At 37.9% G+C, this 21,012-nt stretch overlaps 1 protein-coding gene across 1 annotated transcript in view; it reads left to right on the forward strand.

Moving 5' to 3' along the window:
• The window catches only part of DIAPH2 (diaphanous related formin 2), a 938,691-nt gene that overhangs the window by 406,631 nt on the left and 511,048 nt on the right, over positions 1-21,012 (forward strand). Inside the window, exon 20 of the mRNA XM_003274986.3 lies at positions 10,770-10,871. Within this exon, the coding sequence (XP_003275034.2) occupies positions 10,770-10,871 (102 nt within the window). The remainder of the gene's footprint in view (positions 1-10,769; positions 10,872-21,012) is intronic.

Here is a 21,012-nt window from a genome sequence, read left to right on the forward strand (position 1 = left end):
AGCCTGTAGTCCCAACTGCTCGGGAGGCTGAGTTGGGAGGATCGTTTGAGCCCAGGAGGTTGAGACTGCTGTAGGTAGTGATTGTGCTACTGCACTCCAGCCTGGGCAACAGAGTGAGACTGTGAAAAACAGAAAAAAAAAAAAAAAGAGAGAGAAAGAAAGAAAGAAAGGAAGAAACAAAGAAAGGAAGGAAAGGAAGGAAAGAAAGAAAGAAGAAAGAAAACCAGTTAGGAAAGGGTGGTAGGTATATGTAAAATAGGTGAAGGATGGGGATCAATCAGAGGAAAGCACACCAAACAAAAAGACAAGTTCTCAATCCTGCCCAAGGATTTAATTTGCAGCTTGGCTTTCAAGCTTTAAACTGTCTTTGGCCTGGAGTTGGGGAGTTGGGGTTTCACCGGGAACCCACCCCTGTCTGCCTAAGCATTTGGCTGCCTCCTGTTGCTATCATTACATTTAGACATGGGCATACATACTTTGGATGCTGCTATTCAATACTCATAGTGATTAATTTATTCTATATGTCCTACTTTTTAATGCTTGATATCACTTTTTATGTTTAATATGGTTTATAATTTTTATTTTAGAGTACAAAATAGGACATAAACAAAATAAAAGGTAATCAGCATCAAAGGAGTACTTTTCATAATTATCCTTTATACTGTAAATCATAAATTATGTAGAAAGCAATACATGTATTCTGCAAATAGGATCATGACATTAATGGCAGTAGAATTTTTTACATATAATCACTATTTTTTCTATTATAGTAGTAAATATATCTGTGATCTTCACTGCTCTACTTAGTACAGGGCTAGAACCCCTTGAATAATTTAATTGAATTTAAATTAGGAAATGTTTAGCTACCGTGTAATTTACCTAGCCCAGATTTTTGGCTGCGGAATGGAAAGGAAGGGTTGAACCTGAAAGAGATTTTTTTTAGGAAAAATTGTCAGAAGTGTACCTGAAAGGTAATTGCCAGTTTGAAAGCTTAGAAGAGGAAAAGGATGCCAGTTCTGTTGGCAGAATGAAGCCATTAGGAGACGCTGATAAGGTGTAGGGATGGGTCAGAGTGAGGATGAGTTCTCCTTTAGATTTGTTCAATTTGAGTTAATGATGGGACATGGGTGGGAATGTCAGTTAGAAACATGGAGCTTGAGGATGCCTAAGAGTAGTCAGGGCTGGAGATGTTCATTTGGCATTATCAGCAGTGAGGTGATATTGATCATGGGAAAGTCAATGCGCCTTCTAGGGAACTGAGTATGATCTGAATGTTAAATGTCAAAGTTTCAAATCATTTCTTTAGGATATGTTTCTCTGCCTGGGCTAGATTAAAGATTAGATAGGAAACCTTTAAATCCCCAATTATTTGTAAGACACACTTGTTACTTCAAGGTCAGGAATTTTCTCATCAATTTTCAGTGCTTGTGTGTTATTTTATTAACTAATGTGTTTTTGAAAATAGTGACTGTATGTTGAGGGATTGAAATGCTCCACCCCCAAATGCTTTAGTGGTAATCAGCATTTTAACATACTGCAGTATGTATGTCGATTCTTGGAGTCAAATGCAAGAGTTTTGGAAATGTTAGGAATTTTATATCAAAAGGAGAAGACTGTACCATCACCACCTGACAGAAAATGTATTTTGGATCAAATGGAAGACAAATTACTCAGTCATATGTTGATTGTGTTCCATTGTGTAAACAAGAACATACACAGCCCTTTTGGCCCTGTCATCTTTATGAGGGCAGAATCTCCAGAAGTTAATGTGGTGGTAGTCACGTAGTAGACATCCAGTATATATTGGCAGAATGGATGAATAAAACAGAAAACAAGTATAGAAGCAAGTACTGGCATGAAGCTGTTTGTCATTTAATTCGAAGAAAAGTGAAAGAACACATGATTTAAGAACAGTAAACACATACACAGTGATTTAAGCCATATAGCATAAGAAAGTTCTGAAAAACATGGGTAAGGAATTGTGTTTTCTGACCAAGCAAAATGGGGAAAAGATGTGTTATGATGATAGAGATTTAGCCAAGGGACTTCTAGGGAAATGTTTCCTTTTTTTCTTTTTTTTTTTTTTTGAGACGGAGTCTTGCTCTTTCACCCAGGCTGAAGTGCAGTGGCGCTATCTTGGCTCACTGCAAGCTCCGCCTCCCAGTTTCACGCCATTCTCCTGCCTCAGCTTCCCGATTAGCTGGGACTACAGGCACCCGCCACCGTGCCCGGCTAAATTTTTGTATTTTTAGTAGAGACGGGGTTTCACCGTGTTAGCCAGGATGATCTCCATCTCCTGACCTCGTGATCCACCCGTCTTGGCCTCCCAAAGTGCTGGGATTACAGGAGTGAGCCACCGCACCCGGCCAAGGAAAATGTTTCTTATCTGGATTTTTAAAAATACACAATTGTCAACACAAGTTAAAGCAAGACATTACATATATATATAAAATATAATATATATAAATATGTTTTCATAAAGAAATATTGGCCCCGGCCGGGCGTGGTGGCTCGCGCTTGTAATCCCAGCACTTTGGGAGGCCGAGGCGGGCGGATCACGAGGTCAGGAGATCGAGACCACGGTGAAACCCCGTCTCTACTAAAAATGCAAAAAATTAGCTGGGCGTGGTGGCGGGCGCCTGTAGTCCCAGCTAATCGGAGAGGCTGAGACAGGAGAATGGCGTGAACCTGGGAGGCGGAGCTTGCAGTGAGCCGAGATGGCGCCGCTGCACTCCAGCCTGGGCGACAGAGCCAGACTCCGTCTCAAAAAAAAAAAAAAAAAAAAAAAGAATATTGGCCCCAATTCATTTATGTGGAAAATGATAGTCTTAATCAAAATGAACCTAATGCGGTTCTTCTACTACTAAAGCGACTTAATGAGATAGAAGACAAAAAAGAAAGGTTATGTTTTGGCAAGAAGGAAAGGGCATTATGGTTCAATACCTTTACTTAACTAACCTTTAAGTATTCAATTAACATTTAAAGGAAATAAAGTTTTGGAAGTATTACAGAATAATTGCAGAAATGTAAAAAGTAGTTAAAAGCGTGTGGTCTATTCATAGAAATTCCTTCACTTAACACTGACAGTCATCAGAATGTAAATTCGTGATGGGTAAAAGATAAGAAAACTCTGCTCAATCAGTGACATAGTTGCTGCTTTCTCTTTTGCTGTTTTCTTTGTGAACTTCAGTTCACTGACATTTTCTAGGATGAAACCTTCATACTTATCCAGAATCGATCTTTTAAACACAAATCCTGAAATATTTGAAAAAAAAAAATATGCACAGTAGTAAGCAGCAGCGGGTGGCGCGGGGGGGGCGAAGAAATTGAAGGGCTTGTGCCTTGAAACTTTCCAGGATATTTGCCTATCAACTCACAGTTTGTAAGAATCTGTTGTACTTAAAAATGTATCACTTCTAGCCTTTACTACTATGAACAGTTTTTCACTTATAGCGAGCATAGAGGGTAGTCTTCGACTATTAACTCACCTTTGCAGTTTATTTAGAGAACAGAAGCAATTGTAGTATCAAGGAAGCATTAAATTCAAAAGCTATTTTAATTTTTTTTAAGTACAGAGTTTTGGGGCAATATGAATTTTACAATTTTATTGCCTAGCCTGATCTATGTCACTTCACCTGTATTTTTCTTGCTCTTGCTCATAGCTGCTGTTGCAGGACCCTGACTCTTATCAAAAGTCTCAACATTAGATGTTTCTAGAGATCTCAGGGAATAGCTTACACATTCTCTGAATTAATTTTGCCAGCTTCCATGTGGCAACTGTGGGTTCTTGTTTTGATCCTCTCCCCTGGGGACAACTGTGTGTGTGGGAAGAGGGGAGGAGTTTCCCATGGGGCACAGCTGCTGGTGTATTGAAGCCTTCTAGGTGCCAAGGGTGTGGGGTGTTCTTTGGCAAAGTGTGGGAACATGTATTTTTTCCTTGCTTTCCTTTTTAAATGTACTTGATCAGAGGAGTACCAAAGCAGTGCTCTTCACACAGTTCTTTCCACAGTACTCAGACATCTGACCACGTTGGGGATGAATAGTCTGGGCCTGGAATCACATCCAAAAAAACAACTACAGTGCACTCAGAATCACCCTAACTCTTTCCAAATTGCAGGTTTTCTCACTGGACTAATCCTGTCTGCTTGCTGCTTGACTTCTCTTCCTTTAGAAAATTTCTTTCCTGGGAGACCCCCCTTAGTCCACTACACAAACAGACTTCAGGCTGATTCCTAGGACTCTGTTTATCAGTGTCAAGCTGTGCCTTGAACCCCTGCCTTTTTTTCCATATTCTCTGTTGGTATGCTTTTGATGAGTAGATGAAGTGGAGGTAAATGAATACCATTACATCTCTCTCTCCTCTGTATTATCTTCCTTCCTCTTTTATTTAGGAATTTATGGGAATGAAAAAATACTACTATCCAACCTTATACTACATCTTTGTCTACAAAGTTTAGTATGTACATATATAAAAAATCAGATACGTTTAGGCATTGACTACAAGGACCACTTGCAACATGAGATCCTACAGGTAAGTGACTCATAAGAGCAATATGTACTATGGTAGTAATCTGCATCTGCCGCACATTTGAGAGTGAGTTTTATTCTAATTTGCAAGTACAACCTACTAAACAGTGGCAGTTATATAAGCTTATAACTCATAAGATGATATTCAGAGTCAGAATACATCCAAGGCCACTAAATGTGTTAAATATTTCATACAGCTGAATAGAGAAAAGATATGTCACCTCCCACTGTGGCGCCTTCATTCTGAAAATAACAGGTTACCTATAGCTAGGAGAAAAATAAAATAACAAAAGTTTCACATTCCAAGCTAAAATTATATTTTAGGCTTGATTCATTCCACAATACTTATTTTCACAGTTACAGCTTAAAATTGAGGTGGAGATTTTAAATATGCAGAACTGATTTTAAATAATTTTAATTATGTTAATTTTTCTAATTTAGTTTCACTGTGGTGAAAATTATTCAAGTTACCAAACTGAGTCTTTGTTTTTCTTAATGACATACATACTTCACAAAAAAAAAACCATCAATAGAAACAGTTTTTAAAAACAATTGAGTAATTTCCATGCATCAAAAATATTTGAAAAAATGGAAATAATACCTCGGTATTTACTTACATTCTTATTCTATAAGAGAAAATAATACTAATGGAGCAAAATAATGGATTCCCTTGATTTCATTTCACTATTCATATATGTGGTTATTTCCATGTTTATATTTTAGTAAAAGGGTGCGATATTTTAAAACTTGGGTCTCATTAATTACATGATAGGTGTGCCATTGCAGGCCCAGAGCTTAATGGAAAGGCAAAATTGAGTGGGAGGAGGGAAGAGATAAATGGGGAGAACAAAAGGGTACTTATAGTGGGGGTATAGTACAGTTGTTTTCCATGAGACTTATGTTGTGTGTACCCTACCCTAGTTATCTTTTCATTGTGGAAAAATGTGTAACATAAAACTAACCATTTTACCCTTTTTACGTGTATAATAAAGAAGCATTCATTACATTTATGTTGTTGTACAACCATTACCACTATTTCCAGAACTTTGTCATCATCCCAAACAGAAACTCTAAACCTATTAAGCAATAACTCCCCATACCCTTCTACCCCCAGCTTCCAGTAACCTCAATTCTACTTTTTGTCACTAAAGATTTGCCTGTTGTTGATACTTCATATCAGTGGAATCATACAATATTTGTTCTTTTGTATCTATTTTGTTTCACTAAGTGAAATATTTACACTTATTGTTATCTATGTTATGACATGTGTCAAAACTTCATTCCTTTATGACCAAGATTCTATTGTATGTATATACCACTTTTTATCAACACATCTGCTGATAGGCAGATGGGTTGTTTCTACCTTCTGGACATTGAATAATGATGCTATGAACATTTGTGTACAGTATCTGAGTCCCTGGTTTTAGTTTTTTGTGTACATACCTAAGTGTATTAGTCAGAGTTCTCCAAAGAAACAACCAATAGTGTGTGTGTGTGTGTGTGCGTGTGTGTGTGTGTGTGTGTGTGTGTGTGTACATAAAGAGATTTATTATGAGGAGGTGGCTCACTGCATTATGGAAGCTGAGAAGTCTCATGATCTGCCGTTTGTAAGCTGGAGACCCAGGAAAGCCAGTGGTGTAAATCTGGTCCAAGTCCTCAGTCTGAGGGCTTGAGAACCGTGAGAGCTCATGGTGTAAATCCCAGTCCAAGGACAGGAGAAGATCAATGTCCCAGCTCAAGCAGGGAGACAGGAAGCAAAAGGGATGAATTCCTCCTTCTTCTGCTATTTTGTTCTGTTCAGGCCCCCAAATGATTGGCTGATTCTCACCTACACTCGGGAGGGGGCAATCAACATTACTGAGTCTACCAATTAAAATGCTAATCTCATCCTGAAACACCCTCACAGACACACCCAGAAATAATGTTTAATCTGGGCATATCTTTGCCCACTCAAGTTGACACATAACCATCATATTAGGGATGGAATTATGAGGTCATATGTTAATTATGTGTTGATTTTCTGAGGAACCACCAAACTGTTTTCTATGGGGACTGCGTCATTTTACATTCCCCCCAGTGACATACAAGTGTTCCTGTTTTGCCACATCCTCACTAACACGAGTTATACTCCACTGTTTTGAAAATAGCCATTCTTCTGAGTGTGAGAGAGTATTTTATTGTGGATGCTATTGTAAGTTGAATAGTTTCACTAATTTCTTTTATAGACTGTTCATTGTGAGTGCATAGAAATGCAACTGATTTTTCCATGTTGATTGTGTATACTTCAGTTTTGTTGAATTCATTTATTAGCTCTATCAGTTTTTTGCGGATGATTTAGTGTTTCCTACATATAAGATCATGTCATCTGTGAGCAGAAATACTTTTACTTCTTACTTCCCTATTTACATGGCTTTTTGTTTCTTTTTTGCCTAATTGCTCTTGATCATGGTGTATAGTCCTTTTCTTAGGCTGCTGAATTCAGTTCACTAGTATTTTTTGGAGGAATTTTACATTTGTATTAATAAGGTATAAGGCCTAGAGTTTTTGTTGTTGTTGTTGTTGTCGTCGTTGTTGTTGTTTTGTTTGTTTTTTAGTATATTCAACCAACCTCCTTATCAGGGTAATGATGGCTGCATAGAAAGAGATAGGAAGTTTTCCCATCTTCATTTTTTGGGTAAAGTTGAGAAGGATTGGTGTACATTCTTCTTTAAATGTTAGTAGAATTCATCAGTGAAGCTATTGGGTCCTATGCATTTCTTCATGTGGAGGTTTTTGATTACTGATTCAATCTACTTACTTGTTATAGGCCTATTCAGATTTTCTGTTTCTTCTTGCGTCCATTTTAGTAGTTTTTGTATTTCTAGGAACTAGTCCATTTCTTCTAGGTTGTTCAAATTTTTGGTAAATAATTGTTCATAATTTTCTCATAATTTTTTCTTTTTATGAAGTCAATAGTAATGTCCACTTTTATTTCTGATTTTAATTACTAGAGTTTTCTCTTTTTCTTAAACTCATCAATCTAGCTGAAGGTTTGTGGGGTTTTTTTTTTTGTTTGTTTGTTTGTTTGTTTGTTTGTTTTGATCTTTTCAAAGAACTAACTTGATATTGTTTGGCTGCGTCCCGACCCAAATCTCAACTTGAATTGTATCTCCCAGAATTACCACATGTTGTGGGAGGGACCCAAGAGGAGATAATTGAATCATGGGGGCCAGTCTTTCCTGTGCAATTCCTGTGATAGTAAGTCTCATGAGATCTGATGGGTTTATCAGGGGTTTCTGCTTTTGCTTCTTCCTCATTTTCCCTTGCCACCGCCATATAAGAAGTGCGTTTCGCCTCCTACGATGATTCTGAGGCCTCCCCAGCCGTGTGGAACTGTAAATCCAATTAAACCTTTTTTTTTTGGTTTGTTTTTTTGAGACTGAGTATTGCTCTGTCACCCAGGCTGGAGTGCAATGGCATGATTTCAGCTCATTGCAACCTCTGCCTTCCTGGTTCAAGCGATTCTCCCACCTCAGCCTCCCGAGTAGCTGGGATTACAGGCACCCACCATCTTGCCCGGCTAATTTTTGTATTTTTGTAGAGATGGGGTTTCACCATGTTGGCCAAGCTGGTCTTGAACTCCTGACCCCAGGTGACCCGCCTGCCTCGGCCTCCCAAAGTGCTAGGATTACAGGTATGAGCCACTGCGCCTGGCCTTAAACCTCTTTTTCTTCCCAGTCTTGGGTATGTCTTAATCAGCAGCATGAAAACGGACTAATATACAACTTTTGGCTTGGTTTCATTAATTTTCTCTATAGGTTTAAAGTTTTCTTTTTCTTTTCTTTTTTTTTTTTGTTTTTCCTCTTTTTGAGACAGGGTCTCACTGTGTTGCCCAGGCTGGAGTGTAGTGTTGCAATCACAGCTCACTGCAGCTTCAACCTCCTTCGCTCAAGTGATCCTCCCAAGTAGCTGGGACCACAGGCATGAGCCACCAGGCCTGGCTAATTTTTGTATTTTTTGTAGAGACAGGGTTTTGCTATGTTTCCCAGTCTGGTCTTGAACTCCTAAGCTCAAGGGATCCACCTGCCTCAGCCTCCCAAAGTGCTGGGATTACAGGCATGAGCCACCACACCTGGCAGATTTTCAGTTTTCTATCTTGTTTTTCTCTAATCTTTGTTTCCTTCCTGCTATTAGCTTTGGCTTTAGTTTGCTCCTCTTTTTCTAGTTTCTTAAGATGTACAGTTAGGTTATCATTTTGAAATCTTTTTTTTTTTTTTAATGTAGGCACGTACTGCTATACTTTTCCCTCTTAGCACTGCTTTCACTACATTCCATATGTTTTGATATGTTGTGTTTGTATTTTCATTCCTCTCAAGGTATTTTCTAATTTTCCTTGTGGTTCTTTCTTTGACCCATTGGTTGCTTAAGATTTTATTTATAATAATTTCTGCGTAATTGAGGATTTTCCACTTTTCCTTCTATTATTATTTTCTAGTTTCATTCACTTGTGATCACAAAGATATTTTGTATGATATTAAATTTTTAAAATGTATTAGGACTTGTTTTGTGGCCTGACATGATTATCCTGGAAAATGTTTTATGTGCACTTGAGAAGAATGTACATTTTGCTTTTGTTAGGTGGGGTGTTTTGTATAAGCCTGGGAGGCTTATAAACAACAGAAATTTATTTCTCACTATCTTGGAGGCTGGAGGTCCAAGTTCAAGATGTCAACATAGTTGGGCCCTCTTCTGGGTTGCAGACTGCTAACTTCTAATTGCATGCTTACATTCTGGGAAGAGAACAAGCTAGCTCTCTGGCCTCTTTCTTTCTTTCTTTCTTTCTTTCTTTCTTTCTTTCTTTCTTTCTTCTTCTTCTTCTTCTTCTTCTTCTTCTTCTTCTTCTTCTTCTCTTCTTCTTCTTCTTCTCTTCTTCTTTCCTCTTCCTCTTCCTCTTCTTCCTCTCTCTCTTCCTCTTCTCTTCTTTTTTTTTTTTTTTTTTTTTTTTTTTTGAGACAGAGTTTCACTCTTGTTGCGCAGGCTGGAGTGCAATGGCGCGATCTCTGCTCACCGCAACCTCCGCCTCCCAGGTTCAAGCGATTCTCCTGCCTCAGCCTCCCTAGTAGCTGGGATTACAGGCATGTGCCACCACGCCCAGCTAATTTTTGTATTTTTAGTAGAGATGGGGCTTCTCCATGTTGGTTAGGCTGGTCTCGAACTCCTGACCTCAGGTGATCCACCTGCCTCGGCCTCCCAAAGTGCTGGGATTACAGGCATGAACCACTGCGCCCAGCCTGTGGCCTCTTTTTAAGAGGGAACTAATCTTATTCGTGAGGGCTCCACTCTTATGACCTAATTGCCCCTCAAAGGCGCTGCCTTTAAGGATAATCACGTTGAGGATTAGATTTCAGCATAAGGATTTTGGAGGGACACAAACATTCAATTCATAAGAATCATCAAATTTGAGCATGCATCAGACTTCATCACTTTTGCTTGATTCTCCATTAAAAGTAGGAATGTATTGTGTACTTAAATATAGACATTGTAGATAATGGGAGATGTTGTACAAGCCAGGTGTAATTTATAAGATTGAAGATTATTCCAGGTTTTGAAAAATTATGAATAGTAGAGTTGATACTTTCTTTTTTAGTATTATTATACATAAGCAAATTCTACATAGTATTTTTCTGTTTTTAGTTTAGATTGACTAATTATTGTGACTGGAAATAAAGCTTAAAAATTATTCTAAACACGGTGAAACCCCATCTCTACTAAAAATACAAAAAATTAGCCCGGCGTGGTGGTGGGCGCCTGTAATCCCAGCTACTCGGGAGGCTGAGGCAGGAGAATGGTGTGAACCCGGGAGGCGGAGCTTGCAGTGAGCCGAGATCGCGCCACTGCACTCCAGCCTGGGCGACAGAGTGAGACTCGTCTCCAAAAAAAAAAAAGAAAATTATTCTATATGTTTAAGTCCCAGAAGTTTACTCAGTTTTGGAATACCATTTATTCTTATATGATCTTTTATTCAATATGTATATACTATATTGTACAAAAACCAAACAAGTTTATACATTTTATTCACAATTTATTGTAGTTCATTTTTAGGTCAAATTTTGGAGGGGTGGGGAAGGGCGGATACTCTGGTACCATAAAAGAACCACAGTCAGAAATGTACTGTCCTAGTTAATCACTTTCATAATTGTTAATGCATGTTTAAAAATTCTAATACTAAAACACTAAACTTTTATACTTTTATTTCTTTTTAGAACCTTGTGAAACATCTTCCTGAGCAGAAGATACTCAACGAATTAGCAGAGCTTAAGAATGAATATGATGACCTCTGTGAGCCTGAACAATTTGGAGTTGTGGTATGTATCCAACATGAGGGACCACAGTCTCAGCTGGGAGGTTAACACTTGCCAGAAACAGTGAAAAGAAAAACATTTCAGTTGTCAGTTATTTTTTCATTACTATATTGCTACATAATTTAATATAATATTGGCTGTCAGAAAAAAATCCTTTTTTACCTATTATTATTTGTCATGGCATTGAAAAATAATACTCGCATTCATAAAATACTTAAAAATATCTCAGGGGATCTTTTGAATAACAGTGCCAATTTTTAATTCTATTAATATATGCAAACAGTATACATTATTATTATATGGGCTATTTTTCTTTCCATTTAGATCTTAATGTTAGAATTTGGCCCCCAAAAAATAGGTTAAAATAAAAGGATAATTACTCAGGGGATCTTTTGAATAACAGTGCCAATTTTTAATTCTATTAATATATGCAAACAGTATACATTATTATTATATGGGCTATTTTTCTTTCCATTTAGATCTTAATGTTAGAATTTGGCCCCCAAAAAATAGGTTAAAATAAAAGGATAATTACTAGATAATTAGCAAAGTACTAGAGACTCTTTTTCTAGGGTATATGTCGTGTCAGAAAAAGCACAAGGATTTTCAGATTTCATATAGAGTGTCATTAATTGATTTAAAGCTTAAAATGTGCTGTTTTAGCTGGGAAGAAAATCTTATACATCATGTCTTTAAATCGTCATGTAGTTAAATTATTATTGGAATGAATTATTTTTTCTTATTCCACCCTTCATATTAAGGAGTACAAAAGATTAATAAGTATAAATTTTGAATTCAAGATTATAGTTATATTTTAAGTATTCCCCAAACCGACTATTCAAATAGTTGACAAAAAACAAAAACAAAAAAATGGCAGGAAAGAGGGCATTAGGATTTATTTAATTTCTTGGAGAAAAAGCTATTTTTTACTTACGTGGTCAGTGCAAATTTGTTTGCTGTATGCATAAATAGTTCCATTATGGTCACCAACTTTACCCTGGCTCCCTGAACATTTTCCATTTGCATACTAAGAATTTAAAAATTACCATTGGACCTAATAGTCAAACATTTTCAGCCTTATCCAAAATATTCTATAAGCTTTTAAATAGTATAATATGTTAGAATTGGCCGGGCGTGGTGGCTCACGCTTGTAATCCCAGCACTTTGGGAGGCCGAGGCGGGCGGATCACGAGGTCAGGAGATCGAGACCACAGTGAAACCCCGTCTCTACTAAAAATACAAAAAATTAGCCGGGCGTGGTGGCGGGCGCCTGTAGTCCCAGCTACTCGGAGAGGCTGAGGCAGGAGAATGGCGTGAACCCGGGAGGCGGAGCTTGCAGTGAGCCGAGATTGCACCGCTGCACTCCAGCCTGGGCGACAGAGCCAGACTCCGTCTCAAAAAAAAAAAAAAAAAATATGTTAGAATTGATCTAATTTGATACCTTGCAGTTTAAAAATCCTGTTTAAAGTCAAACTGTGCTAGATGGGACTGAGCATGTTCCTTTTGAACATGTGCAATAAATGCTCACCCATATTTAGAGTTTATTAATTTTGAGACATGGCATTGACTACACTTATATAGAAGGATTCTGTCAAATTCTTACAAAGAAAATCAGGAATGTATGTTTGGGATCAGATAGAGCATATAGTGGTATCTGAGAAAGGTATTTCTCTTATTTTTGAACAAGGTGAATTAATCAACTAAATTCGATAGATATCATTTGTTAACTAAAAGCAATTTAGCACAACATCGAGTAATACAATTGTTTTGACCAAAGTCCACACTTGAAGCCTAAGCTGCTTGGATTCATATTATAATTGAATCAAGGCTACATACCCTCTGAGAATTCAGCTGTGTCATGATGGTTATGAGTTTTACAGTAGGTATACTACACAATTTCTCTGAAGCCATTTTTTTTTCTGAATGCAGTTTATCTTGGAAGATGTATTAGTTTGCCAAGCAAGTCCTTTCAAGAGGCATATCCTTGGTACCACACTGAGGAAATGAAGTTTGGGGACATAAAAAGCAATATACCTTCTGAACTAAAAGCAAAATAGAAAATGGAAGAGATTTCTTGTTTATGAACGTAACCATAAATAATTCTGAGGCTGTGCGTAGATGAAGTAACCTAGTCCCCTTATTTACTCTCACCATTCTTAGCTACATGTCTGGGGGTGGGGGGCGGAAAGTCAAGGACATTACAAACTAGTTTACACCATGTAAATTATCTAAGATAGTATCAATCAGGATTTGCCCAATAAAGTTTAGCTGCATTCACATCAAGGAAATATTTTTTAAACAGTGATATACTTTAGTCTTTTAAACGTGTGCTTTTCAGTGTTTAGAACAATATCATGTATAAAATAGACAGTAAATAAATGTTTATGGAATTGAATTACAGGACAATTATTAAGCCTAAGTCCGAGCCTGAAATTAGAAAGTAGTATGATTTAAATCTGTAACAATAGAAATTTTCCTAAAACATATTTCTCTAGGTGTATGCTGAAATTCAATTCACTTCTGTGTGTATACATCCAAACACTTTTTAACCCTTAAACATATATCAACAGCCTAATGTGAGGACAATTTTGGAAATTGTTTAATAGAATCATCTGCAGTAATGAGAGACGCTCCAAACTGGAAAGGCTCATTGCCTCTGCTCACTTCTCTTGTTAACATTATTAGTGTATTTATCACATGATTTCTATATGGAAAACCTCCAGTGTCTCCCTGAATTTACAGAATGAAGCTCCTTCACATTCTCACTGTATCTCTGGCTGTCTTGCTTTCTTCCTTTCTGCTCCCTTTGGTGAAGTGAGTCAATTGGTATCTTTTTGACATTTTAGCCTTTACCTCAATCAGACTCTCACTACCGTTTTAACAGCTATTTCACTCGCTCCCTATTCTGCGTCCTTTCATTTTTCCATAGTGGCCATACCATACCTTTCCTTCTCTCCTCAAGTCTTCTGTCTCCTCCCCATTCTTTTAAGTTACCACGAACATCCTAACCTGTTACTTGCCAGAGAAAAAAGAAAGCACTTTGACTTCAAAACCTCCAATATCTCTTCTACCTACAAAGTTTTCTCTAGCTATATATCTTTTACTTACTCGTTTTCTGTCAAACCTCAGAAAAAGAGGAGCTCAATTATCATTAACATTATTGTTGTTGCTATTAGTATGGATAGAAACAAAATAAATATTGAGGACTTAATTTGTCAGATTCTGTGAGAAGCATGTTTACTTCCACCAACTTATGTATTCCTCATGACAACCCTACGATTTTGGCACTATTAATGGCTCCATATTAAGGATGAGGATGCCAGGCGTGTTGGCTCATGCCTGTAATCCCAGCATTTTGGGAGGCTGAGGTGGGAGGATCACCTGAGATGGGAGGATCACCTGAGATCAGGAGTTCAAGACCAGCCTGGCCAACATGGTGAAACTCCATCTCTACTAAAAATACAAAAATTAGCTGGGCATGGTGGCGCACGCCTGTAGTCCCAGCTACACAGGAGGCTGAGGCAGGAGAATCGCTTGAACCTGGGAGCCGGAGGTTGCAGAGAGCTGACAACAGGCCACTGCACTCCAGCCTGGGCCACAGAGCAAGACTCTGCCTCAAAAAAAAAAAGGATGAGGAAACTGGGCCCAAGGAAGACTAGTTTACTTGTCCAAGGTTACATAGTAACTAGTAGTCACAGAATTCAAATGTTAGCAGTCTGAATTTGTAGCCAGTGCTTTAGCCACTGTGCTCCTGGGTTGTGGGTATGTGGGTGTGTATGTGATGCTCTACCACATGCTAATCTTCTCACTTCAGTTTTGGGCATTGTTATGCACTGCCTACTTTAGGCAGTAGTATCTCTTGCTTGCTTTCCTTCTGTTAGTTATTTTATTACTTCCTCAATTTGTCAGTTTCCACTGTGCCCTGCTCTTCAGAAAAAAAGAAAATCTTCAGTCATTTGCTGCCTGGAAAGGAGTGGATAGATGGGTGGATGGATGAATAAAAATCCTTCCTGACTGAGGTTTCTGCTTGCTACTGCCTTCTCTCCATTTCCTAGCATCAGTTTTTTTCAAAGATCAGTCTCCTTTTTCTCTCTACTTCCTTAACTCTCATTCATTGTTCAACCAATGGTGATCAGAATTCTGCCTTAAATAAAGCGTTGAAATTGAAATAAGAAAGGCCCTTAAATCCTGTTCACATCCAAAATACACGTCAAATATACTCACTTCTCTCTGTCTCCATCACCACCACCTTAGCCCAAGCCAGAATCATCATTGCAATTAACCATCACAATATACATTTATCTTGTTTTTCCCGCTACCACTTTTGCCCTTTTCCAAATCCGTCTCGGCACAACCCTTAGTATGATGTTTCTAGAGTGTATCTGTATTGCATCATAATTTTTATCTGCTTAAAATACCAGTGCTGTTCTATAGCACTAAAGCTACAGCATTAACTTCTTACCATTACCTAGAAGATACTATCTGGTCTGGCACCTGCCCCCCTCTCCTACTTTTATCACCTGCTATCTGGCCTCTTGCTCATTATGCCTCAGCCACATTTTATTTTTGAACTTACCATGTTCTTTCCTGCTCAGGACCATTGCACATGCTGCTCTTTTACTCCCACTTGCTGTCTCCCTCTCTTGTTTATACTTCAAGTCATAGCTTAATTTTTGCTTTCCCAGTGGTACTTTCATTTGCCTTTCAGTCAGAAATAGATCTCCCTACTAAACTCTCCCAGATTACCTTTTTTCTTTTCCTTTCTAGAAATTATCCTGGATTTTAACTAAATGTTTATTTATGAGGTTACTTCTTGACTGTCTATAATCCCAACTATATTGCAAGTTCTATAAATGGATGAACTATGTTGATTTTATTCACGTGTGCTTAACAAATATTTCTTGAATGCATTTGCATGAATGGAAAATCAAGTGGACTCTTTCAGTCCTATCTTATTCTGTATCTATATGGCATTTGACAACATAAAAGAATTTAAGCTCCTTTTTGAAACCTTTCCTCTCCTTCTTAAATAATAAATAGTATTTCCTGATTTTTTTTTTTTAAGAGGCAGGTTCTCTCTCTGTCCCCCAGGGTGGAGTGCAGTGGCGAGATCATACCTCACTGCAGCCTCGAACTCCTAGGCTCTAGTGATCCTCCCACCTCAACCTCCTGAGTAGCAAGTTCCACCATGCCCGGCTAATTTTTTAAAAATTTTTTCTGTACACATGGAGTCCTGCTGTGTTGCCCAGGTTGGTGTTGAACTCCTGGCCTCTAGCAATCCTCTTGCTTCAGCCTCCCAAAATACTGGGATTATAGGTGTGTGCCACCATACCTGGCCTTATTTCCTGATTTTAATACTCTAACCCTGTGTAGTGCCCTATAGAGTTTCCTTGATTATATAACTTCTTAGATGATAAAAACAAAATCTCATCAGTTAGGGGTATAAATATGCCAGAAATTAGATTACTTTTGCAATATTCATTGAAATAATGTTAATGAATAATTAACAAATTGGCTGGTCAAGGTGGCTCACATCTGAATCCCAGCACTTTGGGAGGCCAATGCAGGCAGATTGCTTGAGCCCAGGAATTCGAGACCTGTCTGGCCAACATGGCAAAACCCCGTCTCTACAAAAAATACAAAAATTAGCCAAGCATGGTGCTGTGCTTGTCCAGCTGCTTGGGAGGCTGAGGTGGGAGAATCGCTTGAGCTCGGGAGGCAGAGGTTACAGTGAGCCGAGATTGTACCATTGCACTCCAGCCTGGGCAACAGAACCAGAACCTGTCTCAGGAACAAAAACCAACAACAAAAAAACACAGTAAAATTGACAAAACTGGGGGAAATTGTGAAAGAAAGAAACTTATCTAAGGCAGTGACTGGGACACTAAGCTTTCTCTAACCTTTTGGTTCTTTTTAGCAGCCACATCATTAGGTTTCCTTATAATCGTGTGCAACCAGTTGGAAAAAAGAGAAAAAAAAAAAAAGAAATAGAAAAACCCAGAGACTTTTCCTCTGTCTAGAGACAGATCCTGGTAAGGGGGACATGCTCGCTCCCACATATTGTGTGATCAATAATCTTCTTGTTTAGGGGGTAGATTGGCTGCATAGCTTCCCACTGACTTGCCCTCCAACCTCCCTCCCACAGAATTGAATTTGGTACATCATTGTAATTATGTGCTGTACCTTTACTAGGAAAAAAAAAGCACAGATTTTTGAAAGCTCTGGCAGTTAGAACCCTCAGCAGGAGCTTTTAAACTCTTCTGAGTGTCTTTGCAGCTCAGCTGTTCTCAAACCTCAGAGCTATGGAAGTTCCCACTTGTCTTGCACAGGGGATGGAGACCTATACTGTTTGTATCTATTAAACTAACACATCTTCTGAGGAAAAGAAGGCAATAATTAATTCTCTTAGTAATCGGTACTTTGTTTTTCTGACTTCAAAATTATCCATATTTTTTCAGTTAAAAACATCCTAAAGCTATAATCTAACAAAAAATGTTGAAATAGGCTTGTGTGTAGAAATCTTCATAATAGGAAGCACAGATGATGTGATATTGCGGACAGCACATTTAAATTTTTTTACACAAATATATGAAGTTGGGAGGAGAGGATTTATGCATATAGTTGGAAGTACAACTATAAATTTACTGTGCTTTTTAATTTTTTTAAAGCCTCATAAGAGCTTATGAGCTATAAAGATAGCTTAACCAGGTGAAAAGAAAATTCTTAATAGCTTTTTTTTTCCTTCCACATATCATCAAAGGCAATTAGTTTGGATAGAAAATTGTAAGTCCTCTGTTCCATTAATATCAAATCATTTTTCACTTTTGCATATTCAGTGTGAAAATTGCATTTTTTCTTTATTTTATATGCCTGCATTTGGAGTATTAAGTGTTTTGATTTGTAATGCCCTGATTGTTTCTGTTTTCATTACTTTTGTAAATATTAGTGCTAGCTCTTACTTCTAGATGTATATTCATTTTATCTGAGGAAAAAGCTGGTTTAATAATTTTGAGATCAGGTAAAAGAAAACTCACCATGACTCATTCTCAAATACATGTATTTATATTCTTATCCCTCTTACTAACTTCTCATAATAATCATTTTTTGTGACAGAATTTCTTATTTCCATCAGCTTTTGCAATAAAACAAGGTAAAATAAAACCACCTGAAAACTGAATATTCAAATTAGGTCAATAGATGTCAATTAATTTTGCTATTGATTGGTTTTCATCAAATTTTTTAAAAATCAAAAGTTAACCCTTTCATTTTTCCCCCCACATATCACTAATTCCTAACACCACCATAGAAATTTTTATGGCTGTGGCCAGGCATGGTGGCTCACGCCTGTAATCCCAACACTTTGGGAGGCTGAGGCGGGTGGATCACAAGATCAGGAGTTCGAAACCAGCCTTACCAACATGGTGAAACCCCGTCTCTACTAAAAATACAAAAATTAGCCGGGCATGGTGGTGGGTGCCTGTAATTCCAGTTACTCAGGAGGCTGAGGCAGGAGAATCGTTTGAACGTGAGAGGCGGAGGGTGCAATGAGCCAAGATTGTGCCACTGTACTCCAAGCTGGATGACAGAGCAAGACTCCATCTCCAAAAAAAAAAAAAAAAAAAAAAAAAGAAATGTTGATGGCTGTTCTTGGCCTCAAACATGTTTTCAGAAAGGTGTTTTAAAATTCTTGCCTAACTTTTTAGTGTGATTCTTCTGAGTTTATAGTGCCTTTTGGGGCACACAATGTTATTGTATTCTGTTCTAGACTAAAGACAAGTGGATGGTTGTTGATGGGTAGTTTCCATGTATTTTTATCTTTGGGGAAATATTCTCTACCAGTACATCATTATTTTTCTTTGAGAAGGAGTCTTGCTCTGTCTCGGCCTCCCAAAGTGCTGGGATTACAGGCGTGAGCCACTGCGCCCAGCCTACATCATTATTTTTCTGATGTAGCATCATTTTTCAACACTCAATTTTTTCAAGGCTTCAATTCACAGATTAAGTATGGTCTTTTTCTCTCATGACATCTAATGTACAAACATTTGGCATTGACTCCATATAGTCGGTACACTTGTATTGATTATTTTGTCCAATCTGGTACTGGATTTGCTACAGAAAGTATTAGAATGAGTATAAGTAGGAGAGGTTCTGCCCTGGAGGAGGTCGTTGTCTCGAAGAAGATAAAAGTCTTTACTTTATGGGGTGTCATAAATGCCCCTGCCTTATTTCCACAACTCCAGGCAGAAATCTGGTCAGTATTGACTCAATCTCATTTCTGTAGGCAGTTCTGCCTTCTATTAAACTTAAGTCCATTCTCCTTTAATGTGGTTTCATGATCATTGTTTTTGTTATAGTCACAGACACAAAAGGATTCTGTATATTCAATGGGCAATGGATCAAAAGAGTTAACTATTTGGAAAAAATACCTAGTGGCAAATATATATTTGTTACAAATTTATCTGTTAATTCTTATGAATTCTTAACATTATATTTTGAAGAGACTGAGGGATCAGTTTTTCTCCCATATGTTAGGCCTTAATGGAATATGCCTTAGAAGTGAGAAGGAAAGATGATAGAAATAACCCTAAAGGCCACACCTGACCATAGGAGTGCCATGTGGCCATCCCCTTTTCCTTCACACATGATTTTTACATTTGTGCTCTTTTCCTTTCTCTGTGGATTCCTAGGTTAGTTGGGTAGTAGATCAATATTCATGAGCTGCGTAGGTACTGAAGTGTGTAAAATTCAAATTATATAAACAAAACTGTCTCTAACTCTTTGGGGAAATAACCCACTTGTAGTTGCTCTCTCTAAAGCTGTCAATGCACTTTTATTTTTTTTTAATATAGTGAAGATCAGCTAAAGAAATGAGAGCCACTTGATGTGATTTGATAGGCAAGTACATCGTAACACAAATAAATCCCCTACATAATACAATACCCTGGTCAGCATCCCACAGCACTTCAAGGAATGAATTATAAAACAAAGGATGCCAGTCAACTAAAATGCTGCAAGGGACCACAACTAAATACAAACACACATTTCAGCAGAGTTTTTATTTTATTTACTTATATCACTTAGGTGCACTAAAGTGCCTTTATGAGACATGAGCCTTTTAATAATTGTATCTGTGGCTAAGAGTGTTGCTCAGTGCTTCCTACTATTTCTAAACTTAGTTATCTAGGACATTTCCTTACATATCCAAATCCTCTGATGGAGTTGCAACTGTTTCTATCAGTGTACACTGGTCTGATCGTAAAAATTCACACTTATGTTTGCAAAAATTCTGTGGTTATGATCAATATGTACTAGTTTGTGGCTTTTGTTAAGAGATGCACATGTATAGCTTGCCTCCTCCATCATGTCTTGATTTTGTAATAATTTTAATAATAACATTTCTAATAGTAGATGTATATTATGAATTAAAAATAGCTAAATAAAGCATGATATTTACAGTGGATAATGAGAGCTGTTCTTCACTGAGCCCTGGAAATATATTTCTTAATTTTGAATGAGAGAAACTTTACGCTGGGTTTGGGGGAACAGATAAGGACCCCGGTTTCTTCATACTGACAATTTCTGAGGATGAATAAAGAATGTAATAACAACAATAACTATTGTTTTAGGGTGTTTACATCATGTCAGTTACTGTGACAGGAGTGATACACATAGTATCACATTTAAGTTCTAATGCATCGTGTATAGATGATTTAATGAATACATTTTCATGATGAGGAAATACTTAGAAACTCCAGGTAACTTGGAGTAGGTCATACAACTAGAAAGTGAGGCCGAGTGAGGTCGCTTACATCTGAAATCCCAGCACTTTGGAAGGCCCAGGTGGGCAGATCGCTTGAGCCCCAGGAGTTCAAGAGCAGCCTGGGCAACATGGCACAACCCCATCTCTGCAAAAAAATACAAAACTTAGCCAGGCATGGTGACATGTGCCTGTAGTCCTGGCTACTCGGGAGGCTGAGGTGGGAAGATCGCCTGAGCCCCAGGAAATGAAGGTTGCAGTGAGCTGTGATCACCCTACAGCACTCCAGCTTGGGCGACAGAGTGAGACCCTGTCTCTAAAAAGTAAAGTGACAGAAGTGTGGCTCAAACCTATGTCTGTGTAACTACAGTGTCCCTGTTTCTCCTA

This window comes from Nomascus leucogenys, chromosome X (genome assembly GCF_006542625.1).
Source record: "Nomascus leucogenys isolate Asia chromosome X, Asia_NLE_v1, whole genome shotgun sequence".
NCBI lineage: Eukaryota > Metazoa > Chordata > Mammalia > Primates > Hylobatidae > Nomascus > Nomascus leucogenys.